The sequence below is a fragment of the Labrus bergylta genome, chromosome 15, assembly GCF_963930695.1.
Source record: "Labrus bergylta chromosome 15, fLabBer1.1, whole genome shotgun sequence".
NCBI lineage: Eukaryota > Metazoa > Chordata > Actinopteri > Labriformes > Labridae > Labrus > Labrus bergylta.
The window spans coordinates 18,333,321-18,354,418 of record NC_089209.1 but is presented as its reverse complement, the minus strand read 5'-3'; the positions used below and the strand labels follow the sequence as shown (position 1 = coordinate 18,354,418).

The following is a 21,098-nucleotide window of genomic DNA, read 5'->3' as shown; positions in this document are numbered from 1 at the left end:
TTCTATTTTTTGGTGTTAGACCAATAACATCATCTGCCATATATATATATTGTGTTGTATGTCACTGAGGGCTAGTTTACATATTAATAGGTGGGTATTAATATATCCACCTATATTAGGGGTGGGGAAAAAATAGATTCATGTAAAATTTGAGATTCTTATCTTCTGAGATTTTAAATAGATTCATAACTTACAAAAGTCTTTTTTTTTTTTGGGCTAATCAGTCACTTCATGCTAAATGCAAAGGCTAGCTCTTTCACTCAGTAGAATGCCATAAGAGCAGCAAGAAACTCAGCCAGCCTCACAGATGACTGGAGTAGATCCTGAAGTATGTTTTAATTCAAAAATAGACTTTGAATCATGAATCCAGAATCGTTTTGAATCGAATCATGACCCCAATAATCAAAATAGAATCAAATCGTGAGACACCCAAAGATTCCCAGCCCTAGTGGATAGAATCTAAGTAAAGACTGCATTTTTAATTTTTGCAACCATGTAAGGAAGAAAATGATTGGTCTTTTATTTCATTTGATGATTTGAACAAAAAAAAGTGTCCGTGTTTTCAGACTGTTTCTTAAATGATTTATATAAAAAAATAATCAAATTAGAATGTATAATCTAATTCTTTTTAAAATACTCTTTAAATGAAAGCTAAAACTTTGTTTCAGAAAAATTCTGTTTATAAATCAGCCGCAAGTCTGTTACCTGTGTAGTTAACACATAATATCCACGTTCATAGATTTACAACATGCCTTATCCTCATTCTAAATACGTCGTATGATGTGCTTTAAACAGAAATGATATGTGATGTGAAGAATTCCAATTGATTGTATTGGGTTCTTCCTCAGTCGGTCATATGACACATCATCTGTTCACCAGAGTGAAAATGTGCTTTCACTGAGTGCACTGGCAGGAGAGAGCCAGAAGATGCTGCTAATGTTCTGCTGTTTATACAGTGAGATTCTGTTGAGGTTCATAAAGGGGCCAGTGCAGGAACAATATTACACGGACTGTTTGCACTTCCCAGAGGCCTTGTTTATACATTCATGCACTGTACTCAATGCTTTTACCCCGTCATATCTGACAGGCAAGCCAACAAAAGACGTGTCTTTGCCGTCCTGTCAGATCCAGCCTGCTAAGTGGCAAAACAACAGAGCATTGTTCTCACATAAAACTGTGCAGGCATAGACGCCTAAATACAAGAAGAACATAACCCCATGTGATCTAGTCATGTTTACAAAAGTTATTTTGAACTGTGATTTTTTGTAATTATTTTATAATAACAGAAATTAAGCCAAACGGCTAATATAGGATAAACTATGCGAAAATCAGGCCAGCTGTGGAATCTACAGCTAAATGATTAAAGCATTATAACAGATAATACTTGAAGGGTAACGGGAGACAGGCCTGCATCGGGCTTGGGCCCATAATTGAGCACGGTTAATAGTACGCTGTGCAGCTTAGGAGAGATCTTGAGTTAATATCGATAATGAAAGCTCCAGCAGGCAGTCATTTTAGAGCACCTGTTCCTCATCATCTGCGTGTAAAAACACTGACACCCGACTGCACTGCTGTTCATTCTCCCCTGTCACTGCATATGAAGCAAATCACACATCTCACACCTTCATTAATACTAGCCTGTGTTGGGGTAGTTTGTACTTGTGCGTATACAATATATATGGCAGATTCTACAACCTGGCGGGTCAAAAGGAAGGTCATTGCAGCATGTTGGATATTAATGCAACAAAGCCATTGACCTGAAACTGACCTTGAGTGCTACAGAGCCCTGGGGGCTGTCTTAAATACAATAAAAGTTGCAGACTGTAATCCTGCCTTTCACAAAATGTCCAACCTTAGATAAGGGGCTCACAGCTTTTGCTCAGGCATTGTTCTTTCCTCAAATGTCAAAATAACGTAAAGTTAGATCTACAAAATATTACTGCAGGAAAGAATTTTAAGAGCACAAATGATGGTTTCATATACTTATTATGAGTTATTTGGGTAGTTATACTTGAAGCATCAATCCACTGGGGAAAAAAAGACCTAGTATTAGCATGAGGCACTGGAGATGACCAACATAAAATATATGCCATTCATAAAAAAATGGCCAGGCTTCCTCTTCGGTGTGTTATTTTCCCCAGGGAAAACGTCTTTCATCAGGAAGATGAAGGTAAAAGACTCTCTGTAATGTCAATGACTTTCAATGCTATGTGCAGGCAGCAGCTGCGGCCAGAGGTGTTATGTTTTTTGTGTTGTCCATGACTCTGAACAGAATATTTCAGGAACCCCCTTCAAAGAATTCTTCAAACCTGGCAAAAACACTTACTCTGACTCAAGGATGAACCGATCGAAATGGAGGTAAAAGGGCATTGCACTGTGACCTCTCAAAACAATTTTCTGTCCATAACGTCGTCATGTGCTACTAAAGACAAAAAACACCACCAAAAGGCCAGACGTTTGAACCTGATGCTGATGCAGTCAGGACTCCCCTTTGCAGGTCTACAGACTGAGCTGAATCATTTTGCGCAGTGCACAAAGTGGTGCTCAAACAAACCCCCAAATTGCCTTTTGTTCTCTGCAACAGTACTTTCCTGCACGTGAACACATACAAGGGAAACAGCTCTTTTATTGTCAATGAACTTACACCTGCATAGATATAGAGCTGAACATGGACAACAAAGGTCTATACAAATACATTTTTTTCCTTGTATTTTTTAAAGATTATTTGTTTGTCTTTTAGCCTCTAAAAGATACTAAAGTGACAACAGAAAGCAAATGAAGGGAAGAGAGTGTGTGGATGAAATCCACCAAAACAAAAAAGTTTGACCAGAACCCGATGCTGATGCAGTCAGGACTGAGCCTTTGCATGCGAGGCGTGTGGTCTACAGACCGAGCTGCATCAGGGTTCTATTTTTGGCAGTGCCCGAGGTGGTGCACAAACAGATCCTTTCACCTATTGTTGCCTCTCGGCCTCCCCTACAGGTGAAGAGAAAGTCAGTAACTGTAGCAGAGGCTATGAGCGATTTCGTAACGGCTTCCAGAGGAAAGGGAGTTTTAAAAAAGGATGTGTGTGAGCACTGTATTAACAAGGCTACAGCTTTTGTGTGTCATTTTTTTGGACTCGTGACAGAGGCCTGTTTAATCAGTGACAAACACATAAATTCTTCCTGATGCAGCTCTGATTCCTGCTTCCACAACATCCAGGTGGAATTTGTTTCAACCAAAGAACAATGAGGAAATCTGTTTTAAGATCTCAGAGTCCCTGAATGAAGTGGATAGAAAAACTGTGGTCTTAGTGCTTTTATATACTGACAATCCAATTATTTCCTTTCTGTGGGCTTCTTGTCTTTCATGCAAGAGCGCTTTGGCTGATTTTAGAGCTAGCTGGAACCTCGGGGCTGATAGGAAGACGGATGACAGATACCGAAGTCTGAGACAGGCAGGATAACAATGACTAATTTGTAGTATAAAAAAATGTGTCTCCACATTGGTACAACAGTATGCTGTATGTGTTCTTGTTGGAATAAGGGCTTCTACTTCGGAATTATGACTCATCAGAAAATATTTCCTGTCAATGTGAAAGCATTTTTTCCCCTCTCCTGCCTTAGCAGCGATCCTCTCACTTTTTCTCACACACTTGTATCCCTCTCTCACTTTCCTGAGCTGTCACCTAACTCTGACTCCATTCAGGGCCTAGTCCCCAAACTGTCACTATTAATCAATCACTAATGACAGAGAGCAAACCCAAACAAACCACTGTTACAACCGACATGAAAAGTGCCCGTCAAACTTTGACAGGTTTGACTTCTTTGACGTGTCTGATGGTCAGCGAGTGACCACAGAGAGACACACAGCGAGAACTGCTCCGAGGACTGGAGGAGTCTGCTGTCTGCTTTTGGAAATGACAGAAAATAAACAGTGTGGGTGGTACAAAGCCCAGAAGGGCTTAATGTTTTATTTAATAAGAAAGTTGAACTACAAAAAAAAAAGTCCTAAAGCCAGTGACACACATGAATTAGTAAGAAGCCCAACGGCCACATGTGGGCACTGAAACAGAAACCTATTCTAGATGAAGGGTGTGGACGGATTTCTTAAATTAAAGTAGCACCTGTTACTATCTGTAGGCTAGGGTTAACCCTAACCCTATGCATAGAGAGATCTTATATGATCAGGATAGATTGGTTAACACAATGGAAAACTAAGGCTTGCAATTTCCCCCCAGCCAAAAGAATATTAACATCCAACCCCCCACAACAAAAGTTGTATTACACCAATTTCACTTTTTGTGTTGCATGTTATGTAAATGTAATCTCCCCATATAATAGTATTCATATTTCAAAGCTTAATTGCAAATTTTATCCCAAGATTACAATTCTGGTGGGCAAAATATGAAATCCCTTCATTTTATTTTAATCAAACCGCGTCTGCCGCTGCACTCACATCCTGCAACATCTACTTTCATTACACTGTGGGTAATGGTGGATCATTCCTCGCTCCATTCGTCTTACCGCTTATCTGAAAACTATTCCATCACTTGCTGCTGCTTCTAAGCATTTATTAAGCCTCCTATTCACCCTGCACCAGCCTGTGGCTACTTGTTTCCTTGTGGGAAGTGAAGAAGTCAAGAGTCTGGTTGCGTTATATCAATGTTGCAATGTGCATAAGCTACCTTCAAAATTAACCCATACATCAAAAGTTGCACAACTGAATGCCTTTTAATCTGCCTTTTCATCATCTGCCTAAAAACTTTGCAATTTCAATTTGACTCTTGAAGTCCTGACATTGTTTACTATCCTTAGCTTTGGTGTAAGATCAAATGAAAGATTTACAGGAGTGACTCAAAGGATAAATCATAATGACATAGTCCTCCAGAATATATTACAGGTTAGATGTGAAGATATCAGGTATATTATTTTTTATTAACAACACCAAAACCTTTTTGAATGTATTTTAATTTCCAGAGGAAAATACCTTAAAACTTACACTTGAATAATTACCCAAACTTGGTACATGTTGTTGCATGCACTTGCTGAGAGTAGACATGCGGACTCCAACACCTCCGGGAATCCTGCCTCAAAAGTACTCAAACAAACTTGGGGCAATTCACGAATATCATACTGCCTCGGACGCAGGGAGGCGCTAGATCACTTCAAGCATTGATCCCGTCCCTACATTGACTCGTACAATTTTAAACCAGACTGCAACTCATTCTGATCACCCCCCCTCCTTCTCTCTCGTTTCCTTTCTCTCTCTCCTCGTCTTCGCTTTAGCTGCATGTCGCTCAGTCAGTCCGTCAGTCCGTTGTTGGCCCCTGTCCGCTGCGCCTACGTCCGCCTCCACAGCCTCTCCAAAGCCTGCGACGCGCCACCGCCGCCGTCAATGCGGGCATGACATACTGGCAGCAATAGTGGGCTTCCGACAGTCTGCTTTTAAGCTGATTATCACAGGAAGGGAAGAGAAATAAGAGTAGAAGAGAGTGAAGTGAGTCATTTTCTAGCCGTGCCGTGCGTCAAGAAGAGTAGATGAGTCAATGGCAGGGGCACAGCCTGGAGTTCATGCGCTGCAGCTCAAGCCAGTGTCCGTCCCCGAGAGCCTGAGAAAGGGCAACAAATTTATGAAATGGGATGATGTAAGTATTTTGCACAGGACTCCGGCAGTGTGTTTTTGCTTGTTTCCACTGATGGAGGATTTATGCACGCTTTCTTTCTTTTTTTGTTTTTTTTTTACGTACAATGTGTTACATAGGCTACTCATGCAATATAGCCAAAAGGTGTCAAGTGGCGGCTGCAATAGCAGGTGCTGATGGTTCAATGTATGAAGAAAATCCAGGAGCTATATGGTCTGCAGACATGTGCTTTATTATTTACATTTCCCTTTTGTAGTAAGTGTATGTGCTTGCGCGCGTGTTTGACAGCGCTTCATGCGTGTGTGTGAGAATGTGTTCCCCCGCTCATTAATTCAGACTAAACATTTTGATTAAGCTCGCCCCTCACCCTTCCACTGGAAACGTTTTTATCAATTAACAATTAACTAGCGTATCGAGGCTCAGCGTGAAACCACAAGGCAACAGTTGAAAAAAAAACCAAAAAAAAAACGATCGAGCTTGTTCTTGTTTTGTCCGAAACACTAACAGTGTAGCTGGAGTGCAGTGACCTTGATTAAAATTGATTACACGCTGCTGATGAGTAGCCTGCTAAAACATGACAGTAGTAGCCGTACTATAGACATAGACAAACAGTAGCTATGGCGCACTGCTGCACCTGTCTCAAACAACAAATCTGCTGGTCTTCTTATGATGCTTTGTAGATGATTAGCTGTTTGACTTCTCATTGACCTTTTAATGGATTGACCGTATTATGGTTATTTCCATCTCCTCTGCTGGTATAGCTCTCCACTATTCTGAAAGAGACTTTCTCTGATTTGTGTTTCACACCTACCCACAGTCTGTCTGATATGAATTACTGAATGCATTCCCCTGGTTTCTACAAACAATAATGGCTCTTTGTTGTTGGAGCAATTGAATAATAAGAGAGTAGTGATGGTTATTATTCTAAAAAAAAAAAAGAAAGAAGAAATGGTCCATTTGGTCACCTGGATTGGTGGTTCACTATGAGTTTACTGTTATTATCTCATGTGAAGGTAATTAATAAATGGTAAATGGACTTGAGCTTGTATAGGGCTTTTCTAGTCTTCTGACTACTCAAAGCACTTTTACACGGCAGGTCACACCTACACATTCACACACTGATGGCAGAGGTTTCTATGTTAAGCGTCCATCAGAAGTAATTAATACCAGTCATACACATTGATATGCAGTTGACGAAGCAGTGGGAGCAATTCGGGGATAAGTGTCTTGCCCAAGGACACATCGTACATGTTGCTGCAGGAGTTGGGGATCGAACCCCCAACCTACCGGTTGTGAGATGACCCACTCTACCAACAGAGACACAGCCGCCCCCACAGGACCAATACAATCTCATAAAACAAATCTAAATGAATGTAAATCATGAGAGCCAAGCCTATTTCGGGTTTTTTGAGAGCTAAATGTTTTGGAGTGCGACTAACAATCATTTTCATCATCCATATATCTGCTGATTATTTTCTCTATTAATCAACAAGTCCATCAAATTACATTTAACCCATGAATTAACTCATCAGTTCCCCAGAGCCAAAGGCGTGTCTGTAACTTGTTTCTTTGTCCAACCAAAAGTTCAAAGTCACAAGACCTCATTTTCTTGAATGAATAGCCGATAAAAGCAGCAAATCTTTATATTTATAAAAATAAAACCAGCAGATGTTTAGCATTTTGGCTTGAAACTGATTGGAAAGATGTATTGACTCTCAGCATAGTGAGCAGTACATTTTCTTTAATCCTCTGATCCTTTAATCTATCAAAGGAATTGTCATCGCATGAGTTAAAAAAGAAAGGATGTTCTGTACAAAAATAGGATATATTGTCAGCAAACAGATTTATGGGTCAGGCTTTAAGACGATGAACACAGGCCTTGAGATCTTGACAGACAAATTGGGCGGCTTTATGAGATTTATATAAGTGACAATTTAAATAGCTTGTTTATGTCCCCCTAAAATATTCACAGCGAAATTATCACATTCACAAAGCTCAGGTGATTCAAGCACTGCAGATGGTATCAGATGGATGGTTGTTGGTGTGAATGTGAATGTGAATGTGGTCAGTACAGATGGCCGAGAGGAAATTATGCACAATTACAAACCTACCACTCTGTCAATCATCAATCTTCTGCTTAAACAAGGAAGCTTAAGCATTTCCTTAACTAATAATTACTAATGAGATTGAGCGCTCACCCCGTCAGCCCTCTGGTCAGTGTTTTCTAAAAAGGTGTTGTGTGTGTGTGTGTGTGTGTGTGTGTGAGAGAGAGAAAGAGGTGGGAGTCTGTTTCCCCTTAACAGCCTTGTTTGTGTACTGTAGTTTATGCATGTGGGCCTATCTACAGAACCAAATGCCCACCAGGCCTTTCCTGTAAAAACACACACACCCCTCTGACACATACGTATGCAAGGATACTTTCTCTGTTTCATTTCCTGTGCCCTCTTTCCTTCCTCTCTCCTCTCTGTGTCATTCATGGAAAGAATCACACAGACGAGCGAGCTAGCGAGCCAGAGAGGGCTGTAATAGATTGCAAGAGCAAAAGAATTGAATTAAATCATTTTCCTCTTATCGCTGCTTCGGATGTTGGGCTCCCCTCTAAACGCTCTCCGAAAGAAATTGTTTAAGCAGTTCCGACATTTAAATGAGTAAGGTTTTTTTTATTTTTTTATTTTTTTATGTGAAACTGGCTGATTTTGTCTCACAGCATCACATCAGTGTGGTCAAAAAATGTGTCAAGCTTCTTTTTTTTTTGTTTGTTACTGTGTTTAGATAGCTGCTGTGTTCTTTCAACAACAGCCATGATGAGGTCTCTGAATCAGACTGTCTGACGGGAAGAAGAGCCTGCAGAATTCAACAAACCATTTGAAGTGTTTGCGAAATCCTCAAAGTCCCAGACCTCCCCACTGTCCCTCACTCAAACACGCACGTTCACACTGTGGGTTTTTGTTGTTGCCACTTGAAGACAACTTGTGGCTGCAATGGCCCAGGAGATTCCTGGTTGTAGTTCAAAACATTGTTTTACTCACTCAGTTCAAATGACCCAATTCACCACCGACGGCTGTCATAAGGCTGCTCCTGTTCAGAGAGAGTGGAGGGCAGGCAGGCATCCAACGCCTCTAGCAGAGGGACCCTTAGTCTTAAAGATCACTGACAGCCGCTGACGAAGATGTGTGGAATATATGAAAGATGATGCTGGGCGCATGTAAACAGAGATATTTATAAGCTTGTATCAGCCCCCTCTATTCTGGTGTGTATTGAATAAGATATTATCAGCCCACACAGGGAACCTAAAAATCCCTTTAAAGTAGTAGAATATGTCATTAGCATACGAAACAGAAATATGTTGAGCTCAAATCCTCCTCTCTAACACAGCCCCGCAGGTGATGGCTAATGGTACAAACTCTTCGCTGAAGAGATGGTAATGCCTCCTGCCTGGGTTTGGTTCCCTCAGGGTGCTCGTATTTTCACAAGCCAGTCGCTAATCTCCCTTTAGTTCAGCGAAAAAGCTGCTGCTGCCGCCGCCTTCCCATTAACGACAAATCCACAAAACAGTCAAACGACAATATAAAAAGAAAGAGCAGCACAGCTAGCGGAAGGTGGTAATCTCCACAAATCACTCTGAACTCTAATCCACATTGTCGTAAGTACTTGTGTTTTTCGTAAATGTTCAGGCCCTCGAGAAAAGGAGTCCGTAATGGCTTAATGTGTTCGTCGCGGTGGCCATGGAGAAGAAGAGATGTTAGGGAAGAAGCTGCTCTCACATCTTTGGGCAGATCCCCACTGCTCTTAAGCTGTCATCTGACTCTCTCAATGGCATCACAGACAGTGCATCAGTCGCCACATTTTACCCACTTAGGGAATTACTTTTCATTGTAAAAGCAATTCACTTGAAAAGGACTGCTCCAAGTCTATGTTTTAAAAGGTTTCTTGAAATATCTGATGTCTTTTGGAGGATAAATTGCACTCCAAATTCAAGAGAAGATACTGAATTTGTAACTTGAGTGGAGTTGCAACATATGGAGCTGCACTTGGTACGAGGTGTCAAATCTAACTATGAAGGCTTCTCTCCTGTCCTCATGCTTGAAGCACCGTATGTGCGCCTGCAGGTGTTCCCTGGTACGAGCTGCATCCTTTGTCATTCAATCAAGCCTGCAGAGATTGTTCAATCATGTGAACAGAACCAAAACGATTTTTCTCGAGCCCCCTAATAATTTAATTTCACGGCAATGTTTGGCGGCCATGGCGTAGAGCGTCATCTAAGGAGGCTGCTCTTTCCCCATGCAGCAGGTGTTTTTTTAACAGTTTGAAATGACCTCTGAGTACTTGTTGTATAACCCAGGTTCCTTTCCTGACTTCAGCACAACACTTTCATGATATGCTACCCCGCAAGTCTCACAGGGTCGCACCCAAGTATGACAAGCATGCAGCAGATGCCGACCATTAGCTCTGTCCCCCAGTGCTGTGATAAGACATCATTAGACGCCACATGAAGACACTTTGTGCAGCAAAAGCGGCTGCCATCTCTGTGTGATCTCACAGCCATGGCTGACTGAGGAGGACAATATGCTACTGTTCAGCTCAACCATAGCCACCGTGAACACAAAGCTAAGGCTCTGTCTTTTTATAGATGCATCCAATAATATCTGGTGTTGCCATGTATGCCTCAGGGTCAAACCGTGTGTGTGTGTGTGTGTGTGTGTGTGTGTGTGTGTGTGTGTGTGTGTGTGTGTGTGTGTGTGTGTGTGTGTGTGTAAGGCCTTTGAGCAGTTTGCATGCAGGAGCTGTGAGAAAGCATTTGTCTGTTACAAGAGGGGGAAATGGAAACATCAGCTGTGTAACAACCTGCACACAGTCTCTCTCAAACACACACACACGCGCACGCACACACGCGCACGCACACACACACCAAGTTGCTTTGTCATTTGTGGAGATGCCAGCTCATGGCGGAGGCAAGCACCCTAGAAGGAAAGGATTGTGTGCGTGCTCACAACATAAACAGAACTTTTAATGTCATTTTAGATTCCGGTATGCATGTAGTTTAACAAGAACTTAGCTTTGATCTTGAGAAATGAATAAATGCCCAGAGAATATTTTGCTACTCACGCTGAAGCATGCACTCATGTAAAAACACGGATTTAGACAGGGAAACAGAGAAGTAAGCACATATTGACTCCAGATGTCTCTCCCTGCGTTTTCTTCCAGGACTCTACCACTGTGACCCCGGTGACTCTTACAGTCGACCCCAAAGGATACTACCTGTATTGGACCGACCAGAACAAGGTGAGTTACTGCAAACAACTCAATTAGTCTCAAATTTCCTTGAGGCTTGTGAAGCACACTTTTCCCAGCATCCCGAACGTTTTGAATTTTAATAACATATTAAAAGCAAAAAGACAATAATTCAATGTCCAAAGAGAGTGACAAGAAGCAAGCATTCTCTTCCTCTGCAACAAAGTTGGTCTATTTCTATTTTTAGAAAAAGGTGCTCCATTAAATAACAGAGAGAAAGTCATCTTTTCCATTACAACATTTTATTGAAGCTTTTGTCATCCATCCACGGAGGTTTGGGGGCTCAGGTTTGTAACATTTCCTTGTAATTGCTTTTTTATCAATTATTTCCATGTGAAGAGAAGTATTTTTACAAAGATTTGTAGTTACATTATCTATATTTAAACCAAGATACAGAGCCTTTACATCATTAAGCATACCTTGACCCCAAATCCCCCAGAATGTTTGAATTTCGAACATGTCCAAAAAAAAAAAAATAGGAATGATATGCCTGGATGAGTCTGTTTTCAGCATAAAGTTTTTTTTTAGTTTTGTTCTGGTCTAGCAAAAGATGACTCATTTTATATGGCAGGGGTTTCAGCAGCTGCCCGAAAAAAGATAGGCAATTAATTAAGGCTATAAATCCAGGCACAGATAATATGATGAAGCATGGACATTTGTGTTTACAAAATGCACATAATGTAAGATACCCTGATAATATCATATGAATTGTATTAAAAAAAACGCCTTTGTCTTTGAATTATGTTGCTGTGGGATATTACAGCGCTTCGGGCTTGAAGAACTGGTTTATTGCCACAGCAGAAGAATCATTTGTCCACACATTTCACAGACAGTTGCCTGAAGCAATCCAACTCCATCACTGTTTTCTGTCATTGCACCAGCATTGCTCATCACCATGACAACCTGATTGGTATTCTGTGGTGGACCCGTTTGGCATTGGAGTTGAAAAAATTATCATATCACAATTTAGATGATTATAGAAGGATCAGAAGCTGTATGGGAAACGATGAAGGGCTTAGAAATGGCCTGAATGGATTACACAGACCTGAGAAGATTAAAACGACATCTATTTACTTGGGATGCGGACGCTATACAGACTACTGTCAGGGTTTTTTTGTTTCTTGGATGTGTTGTTCATGACATGTTTGAGTAATGAGGGCTTCCAATTGGCTTTTTTATTAGCTGTTTCTTATTGTGTGTTTGATGATCCTGATTCCTGACCAATTTTTTGATTATAATCTTAGTAACACAACAGGAATTGAGGTTCCTATTCATTTTAACTCTAGCCAGAAAAGAGCAGTGATAAAAAAAAGAGACAGAAATCTGAACTGCTGCACCTGCAGTGCTTAACATGACACCTGTGAGAATATTCCATAGTGCATTGTGTTGTTTCTCCTCCCCATCTGTTTTTCTCCCTTCATTCATAATATTTCATATTAACTAGGAACAAAGTTGTAAAAATTTCAGAAACCAGATGATATGCGATTTTGTAAAGCATATAACTTCCTTTAGTTCTACCTTGAACGTGTGTAGTCTTCAGAGACGATTCCTGTTTGGTAAAGTTGATGTTTACTGTTTTAATTTACACTCAAGTTTACCTATCCAGCAGCTCCATTAAAAAATCCAATCCAACTCTGAACAGCTTGACGAGTGTAATGTGCTCCTGTTCTATTTGTGTGTATGACTGAATCAGCAGAGGCAGCCAGAGGTAGACTAATTAATAGCTACCATTGATTTTATGTTTGCCAAGATGAGGATATTCACTGCAGCCGTACCAGAGCACAGACAGGAGTGCTGACCGAGACCTTACCTCTGCACACACACACGCCTCTACACACAAACACGTGCACACATCATCTATGAGTGGACCGCTACTGTATTTTATAATGATGGCAGCCTACTGTAAATAGGTATGAAAAAGAAGAGGGTGTGTGTGTGTGTGTGTGTGCGTGCGTGCGTGCGTGCGTGCGTGCGTGTCCTGTGTCTCAGCATTGAGTGCAGCCTTACCACACACATTATAACTCAAATTGATACCAGCCAGTGCCGGGACAAAACTATATTAGGGCACAAAGAAAGGCTGCAGACCCATCCCTCATACAAACATGTGTTTGTATGTTCGGAACAATGTTTCATATCATGTTGTCTCTCACATCATTCTTGATGGTACTGCACATCTGTCCACCAGACCAATTTAAACAAGTTATGATGCTGTGTCCGGCTGTAATATGTGTGTTTGTTGGAGAGTCGGCCCGATGGCCTGCAGAGTTAAAGCATTCCTCAGATTCTTCAGGAGCACAGCAGAACTGCACTCAGTGTGCCTACTGTGACCGTGTTCTCTTTCAAACATTCACTGTCGCTGATGGATGCAGCTCTTACTATTTACTTTATTTTTAGTTGTACTGTTTTCTGTATACCTGGGACAAGTTTAACTGTACGGGAGATGAGGAGGGGTTTCTCCTCCCTGGAATGGAAAAAAATTAAACGTAGCATTATATCCAATCAATCAATATACTTCGAATCAGTCAATCTGCTTGTGCAATCACAAGCAGAAAAAAGAGGGATTACTTATTCCTCAACTTGCACTGGTACATTTCAAAATGTGGTATTTGCTTGTGGTTGATGACAACATCACAAAACATACAGTTAGATATCAAATGAAGGCTTTAACGTTCAAACTGTGTTTGAAATCACAAATGTTATTTGTCAGCATGTGGATAAAATTAACATTAGAGTGTGTGTTAGTTCGTGAATTCTGCATAAAAACACACTTAAAATCAATGCGCCCTCATAAAGTTAAGCGTGGTAACAGATTTTGAATGTGATTTTAAGTTTCTTTTTAAACAATTTGTTAGACAAAGTCTAACATTAGCGTCCTTTCATTGTGGCACAGCGAGCAGTAAATCATGTTTTTATGATTACTTTGTGACTTTTTTTGAACTCTTTATGATTTTGGACTTAGCGTCAGACCTTTGTATATGTTGGTCTGTTTGATTAGAAACCAAGGTTAATTCCAAGGTTTGGCTTTTCAATCTAGTCATGAGTTCTTCAATCAGTCTGATGCAGCAGTGCATTTCAGCCATATTTTAGCATCAGAAAGACAAAGTGTCGTTTTGACAGCAGTAAAAACTCAATGTCAAATGTGTTTATGCGTGATGTTCTTTGCTTTTTTTGTTCCTGGCTGCCCTTTGAGTTTATGACTCAAGGATTCCACTAGTTTCATCTTGAAGCCTTTGTTGTAGTCACATTAAGTTGTCTTGACTCCAAGAAGAAATACTCTGCGTAAGACCTGACAGAACTGTAAAAGATCCTTTTATTGATTCTTGATGGAGTCTGTTTGAGGTGACTTAATGATGGTACCAGCTCATGGGGCGAGCTAAGACACCCTTGATCTGAAGATAAACGTATTTGATTTTTCACTCTCCTCTCCCTTTTACTTATGGGTGTTTGCCAAAACAGGAGCTTGAACAAAGCACCTCTTGTTGAAGATAATTAATATAGCGTGATATAGCTGAAAGGTATTGAACAATCCGTCCTCTGGGGATAGGAACAGGTGCAAACACAATGCTGTATTTTTATTCAGCGAACTGCTACATAAACTCCTGCAGTCGTAATTCAGCCATGTTTGCCATGTGTTTATTCCAGAGTCCATTTGGCTGGCTTTTTATGTTTCTGTCCGATCTCTCCTTAAGCTCCACACACCCGATGTTTTGAATACAAACACCCCCACACACACACACACACACACACACACACACACACACACACACACAAAACACATTCACAGATGGAGTAAAAAGAGATTAGACAACAACGAGCTATGATGCTATTGTTATGATAATCACAGTGACTATAGCAACATTAAATACTAAATGGTCAGTGCTACATCAGGGATGTGTGTCAGCTCAATGTAAATACCAACACAGTGACCGTTACAGGTGAGCTTCTTGTTTAGGAAAAGTATGCTACAATTATGAGCTGTGATTTTCTTATGTGCTTAGAGGCATTCATTGTGATGTGCACATATGAAATAGTCATATATACAAAATACATTGTGAAGGCTAATCAACTAAAACATCACGCTACAAACTTTTAACAGCTTGGTACAAAAAAAAACCTTCCAAAGTTCTCATTCAAAAAGTGTACTTTACATTAAATTACTTGACATTTGCATTCCTTCCTCAAAGCACATAGGGGACAGCTTTGGTCTTACATGCTAAGTCTGGGTATCACCTGTCTGTAAACATTTACACGGCACAGCTAATGTCACGGATAATATCTCCTGAGTTCTCGAGGTAGGCCTCAAGTTCCTGTAGGCAGCTCTTGAGAGTATATCTGCCATCAGTGGTACCTTATCTAGATGCTGCATGGATAAAAGTTAGAAAGTTAGCATGACAGGGCTGCTCTGTGCCCTAGTTTGTTAAGATTTCACCGTCCACAGCTGTGGATTTAGACTGGTTTAGCCTCCACCACACAGATAAAGCGTATTTTTACCCATAATTAAAAAGGAGGAACTATTTCAAATGTACATACGTTACTTTGTTTCCTTCAGAAGATACGAAGATTGCAAAAAGAGGAGGTTCTCTAGGAACTACACAGTGCCACACCCCCCATTCGATAGCCTCTTCTGGCTCATGTATTTGAAGGGCAGAAAGTGTGCTTTATATAAAAGTTTTTTTGACCAGAAGAAAGATGTTTTAAGTACTTAAATGAGAAAATGCTCAATTATTATTGTTAATTGCTTATTTTTATATATTCTCTCCAAAATATATTCCTGGACATCCCAGTGTCAGTTTTTCAAATATAGTGCATTCCTACGTTCAAGTTCCTTGTTCAGAGTTTTGAAACAATATTTCCCTTCGGAGTTTCTCAGCAGTTTTGCATCAGCGAGTTTGAAATGGGCAATTACATAGCTTTTGTGAAACTGCGTTGGTGACAGATTAACTTATTTGTTCAGCCTCTATTTTAAGAGTGTAATTGTTTGGCTTCTGCTCTCAAAGAATTTGCTCAGAAACAAAAGAAGGCAAAATCATCACCATCACTTCTGTGTTATTTTTACACAATCCACGTCTGTTTCCACTCTCCATTATGGTCGACTATTTCACATTTACCAGTTACATAACCATGGTAACAAGTCTCATTTGACATGCTCGAGTTGATGACATTCATCATTGCGAGTTCCAGCACCAAACTCAACACACCGGCGCACTTATAGAGTACACCTTAACATACCCAAACACATTCCTGAAATGTCCAACAGGAACAGGTGCTTCTTTGCTAAGTTATAAATATTTTTCCTCCTGTCTGTTGGTTGAGTGTGCCTTCAAGGGGAGGAGCGTGTCAAATGCTGAGAGGTGGACTGACTCACACAAATTAACAGCCTTTAGTTTAGTTGCCATGGTTGCCATGCGACAGCACACACCTTGGAAATGTCACATTGTTATTCAGCCCCCGCTTATATTCTGGAGAATGTAGCCACTTTGGAACTGATATCATTGTTTCCTGGTCTGTTAGGAAGTGTGTGTGTGTGTGTGTGTGTGTGTGTGTGTGTGTGTGTGTGTGTGTGTGTGTGTGTGTGTGTGTGTGTGTGTGTGTGTGTGTGTGTGTGTGTGTGTGTGTGTGTGTGTGTGTGTGTGTGTGTGTGCTCTCCTGGCAGGCTGTGGTTATGACAAAAGGTTAAATTCGTTCTCTCAGGAGATTTATGTTCCAGCAGCGTGCCAGTTTCAGGACATTCATTGGACGAGCACTCAGCATATGGCACTGAATGATGTTCAGAGGTGAAAGACAGTTAACCCCAGGCCAATACCACACTCCCACATTTGGCAGCTGGCGTGTGTGGGACATTTCTGAATGAGTCCTCAAATCGACCCTAATCTGGAGCGTGAGTAAGACTGTGTTTGGTTCATGTTAAGGAAAATACACACTTGAAGCACAGAAACAAACACACACACACTCTCTTCCCGCGGCTCTGTCATAGCAGAGTTCACACATCTGTTTCACCCACCACAGCAATTTTCTGTGATTACCCAGGCTGCTACTCCTCCACCTCGGTCAGCGCTATACGGTGTTGAGAGACGAGGCATAAATCTGCAGCCAATCGACTGAGAGTGAATTGTGACCTCTGCCAAGTTATAGCATGGCACATAGAGGCCCTATTTCATCTGTACCAGGAATGAGAGAGGAAAACAAAGAGGGAGAGAAATAAGAATAAGGAAACAAAAAAAGGGGATCATGATGACTTGTAGCACATCCCTTTGTGAGCTGTATTAGATATGAATTTGTTTTTGATTGATGAGCATTTCAGTGAGAACATGTAGGCTGACATTTTGATTGGCTGAAATATTGTTTTAAATCCACAAAACTTCAACTTAATTCAGTGATGGGGTTATTACATCTATTATCTAGGGTTGCATAGGTGCACTGGAGCCAATCCAAGTTGTCACTGTGCGATAGGCGAGGTACATCCTGGATTGATCTCCAATCAATCACAGTACTGACACAGAGACAACCATTCACACTCACATTGACGCCTGGGTGGAATTCTGTAGTCATTTATTAACAAGCATGTCTTTGGATTGTGACATACTTTGAACCCATGCATGCAGACGCAGGAGTAGAACATGCAAACTCCACACAGAAAGGCCCCTCGCTCTCTCTCTTACTGGAGGTTTGAACCCTGAACCTTCTTGCTTTGAGGCTACAGCGCTCAACACTTTCACAAGCGTGCAGTCCTACAACTTACACAGTCGACATCAATGGTTATGTTATGTTATGTTATGTTATGTTATGTCATCACACCAAAATAAGTCAATCATTTAATCTACTCTTGCTCTTCTTTCTTCCATGTGGCCAACCCATCGTTCACTTGCTCTCAGCGTTGTACCTTTTCCTTACCTTAGTTGGATAATAAGTACACATAACACTTCAGATAAGTTATTTAGTTGCTGCCCAATGGGAGCCATGCTTTGTCAAGCGTCCTCTAAATGACAGATGACACATGGTGGCAAGAAGTGGCAGCACGCATGCATGGCCTAAGACAAAAGTTCAGAGTATTCTTCTATCGTGTCAGTTATAGTTTGTACTATATAATGTATTTGATCTTCTCATAGAAACACAGTATATTCATTTCAACTAGCAGCTAGTTCCTGTAAAATCTGTAATTTAGTCACATCATTTTTCCACAATTTCCCAGTTTGGGATCAATAAAGTAATTCTATTCTATTATATTCTACAATAATTTGTAGCTCCAGCAGTCAGGTTTCAGGTTATTTAGGTGCACAGATGATACAAAATGCAGGCTGTTATTTCAGAATCAAAAGAGCTCACAGAATGGAAGGGCGGTAGAGGCTGATCTGAAGCATTTAATACAGCTACAGTTGCTGAAAGATTGAATTTTTCAAACGACCGCCATATGCAGCGCTTCTGATTGTCACTTATGAACTGTATTTAACCTGCCATGCCACATCAATATAAACTGTAGTCCAAGATACCACAATGTTGCTACGCTGAATACTGACATCAAGGTTTTCTATCCATGCAATGCTTTAAAAAATCTCATTAAAACATTCCCGTCATGGAAGTAAAATCTTTCCACTTGGGGTTAAAGTGCTCAGATAATGTGCCTACAGCCGCTCAGAGAGGGTCAGACTTTGTAATGAACACAGAATAGCTGAAGCTTGCAGCTAAAGGTCAGGGCTTTATTATTGCCAGCCATAGGTTTTTGCTACTACATCTTTATAGATGTTGTTTATTGGTTTTAAGGAGCTGAACAAAACCTTTTGTCACTCAAGCACTTAAATATTATGACAGTTAAGCTAGACTACATACCATGTTGAAGCGAGACTGGAAGAGTATTTGGTTGTAGCTAATGTTCCCGAAAACAAAATGTTAAACAAAACAAGGCTATTTTCCACCCTCCAGGTTTTTTATTAGGTGACACGAACAGCAGCTAAGCTCAGAGCTTCAGCCGTACAATAAAACAAGAGAATGTAAAATATTAACCGTATCAGGTTAGAGGTGAGCAACACTGGCCTGCATGTAATGAGAACTTGTTGGTATTGTCGGGGGAATCACTCGTTATCAGAGCTGAGGGTGAGAGGGAGAAAAAGAGAAGTGTGAGAAGAAGAGAAGCGCTGTCAAACTCTTTTGCATTAGTAGGTACTGTGTGACTTCAGAAGCCTTTGTTTGCGCTTCAGTTAGCCCTGTTTCTCTCCTTGAATTCCGATTAGGACTTCTTTTATTCGATGCTGTGCCGGTGTACGGGTTGGTAAATACACGCTCTGACAGGCAGACACACACACACACATACACACACACACACACACACACACACACACAAAGTAAGTAGTGAGTAGGAGGAGGGACATGGTTCTGTTCATTTCCTCTCTTGAAAAACTGGAGTTGGTTCACAATACCCTGAGCCGCAGATCCGGAAAGAGGGCTTTTTTGTCCGTTTAGAGTCTTTTGGCTGATTAAAGGCTCCGTTGGTGCCAACAGTTTGAATCCCTGCTCCTCGGCTGAGTCTGCCAGGGTAACAGAGGTGACTTAGGGATGGCAGCAGCTCTGACTGAGCAGCTCTGACATCCTGGATTCAAGTGATAAGCTTAGCCAATCACATGGCTTGTGAATGATGGCGATGATGCAGCACGTGAAGGATAACAACGAAAGCTCAGAGTCAGTAAAAACATGTAGGGATACACACAGAGTGGACAAGACTACCTTCAAATGTAATTTAGTCACATGAAATAGCCCTGCCCTGCCCTGCTGTTAGCTTTTCCAAGTTCTTAAGGAGCCTGGTCAGTCAACCACCGTTCAATATGTAGCTCCTCTTGCATCATTTTTGAAGCTGTCCTCTTATCTTATCCCTATTGGGATCTGAGTCGGTGCAGTGGATGATCAAACAAGAATGGGACTTCAAGGAGGTCAGGGTTTTATCCCTGTGTAAAAACAAATGGCCAACAAGGGCCAAGGTTAGTTACTTCATTAAAAAAATATGTTATTATGCTATGTAGATTAATGAGCATAACAATTTTAAACCTAACAAATTAGTTTTCGTGCCTCTGAATAAACACAGTCTTGGTGAATTAACATGAGTGAAATGAAACAGTTTTGCAACATTAACCGCTGCGTCAATGTTTTTTTAATGTGCACAAGTCATTAAATGTGAAAAGTTGGTCGGAAAGTTTCATTTTGAAAATGTATCTGGATAGTGCTTATTTATTAATTGCTAACTTGACAGCTTTATTTAAAAAACCCAGCTTGTCATTGATATTTGTTGATAATAATTGGACGACAGGGCCAAGAATTCATGTTGTGCTGTGCAGTGATTGTCAGGTTTTGGAGGATAGAAGAAGAGACGGAGCAGCATGCTCTGAGGAGCTGAGAGTGTTTTAAAAGTATTCATTTAAATCCAGACGCTACACGACTTGTACCTACTGCATCAGCTCTGCAGCCAACGCCTCCAACAAAATATTGACTCTTATTCCCCTGACTGACATTTAAAGGATAACAACATTATAATTTAAGTATTTTCCTATCATTGTTATTACTGCCTTTGAAGACTACACCTGCTGTGAATGAAGCACATTTACCTGACCTACTGTATCTACTGTTATTTCTGATTTCCTTATAAAGCAGCTCACACAAACACTCTTTACTTGTAGCTTATCTAATGTCTTTTTTTCATGACTTTAACGACCATCTGATTTATTATTTTGGTCATTCGTGAACTGAACCAACATTTGGGTATAAAACATTAAGAGATAATTGTGTGTGCTTCGCTCTGAATGTTTTTGGTTGGGCACTTCATTGCTGAAAACTGGGGAAGCAAAAATTGTTTGAAATGTTTGTAAAAACAAAGAAATCTGAAGCTATAGATATTTAACGACTTGATTTCAAACCATATCATATAATGCTTCTGCTTCTACTGAGAGCTTGAGTACAGTTAGATTTTCTGCTTACAGAATACAGCTCATGTTCGTCTGGTCAAATGTTCACTGTCTGTCTGAGTGAAGAGGGTGATTAAGCTTCTCTTTGTCTAACTTACAACATTTATGCTGGCTTGTTTTTTTTTTTCCATATTCTGTTGATTCCTTTCATTCAACATAGAAAGCACGCTGACATTGAGTTCTCATCATTTGATTGGCGGAGGTTTTGCACTCATTCATGCTGGAGCAAAAAAAAA

At 40.6% G+C, this 21,098-nt stretch overlaps 1 protein-coding gene and 1 long non-coding RNA gene across 4 annotated transcripts in view; one reads left to right on the top strand and one right to left on the bottom strand.

Annotated features, from left to right (window-relative positions):
• Nucleotides 1-3,921: 3,921 nt before the first annotated feature.
• Nucleotides 3,922-18,875, bottom strand: LOC136182688 (uncharacterized). Its single transcript, XR_010668730.1, has 2 exons — nucleotides 18,743-18,875; nucleotides 3,922-5,593 (listed from the first exon to the last, which is right to left on the bottom strand). It is a non-coding gene; the product is annotated as an uncharacterized lncRNA (long non-coding RNA).
• plcb1l (phospholipase C beta 1-like) overlaps nucleotides 5,491-21,098 on the top strand; it is a 115,082-nt gene continuing 99,474 nt past the window's right edge. For all 3 annotated transcript variants that reach the window (XR_010668729.1, XM_020632388.3, XM_065963435.1), the window contains exons 1-2: nucleotides 5,491-5,629; nucleotides 10,832-10,909. Coding sequence is in view for 2 of the 3 variants with exons in the window: in XM_020632388.3 (XP_020488044.1) it covers nucleotides 5,531-5,629; nucleotides 10,832-10,909 (177 nt within the window). In the remaining variant the exon portion in view is untranslated. The remainder of the gene's footprint in view (nucleotides 5,630-10,831; nucleotides 10,910-21,098) is intronic.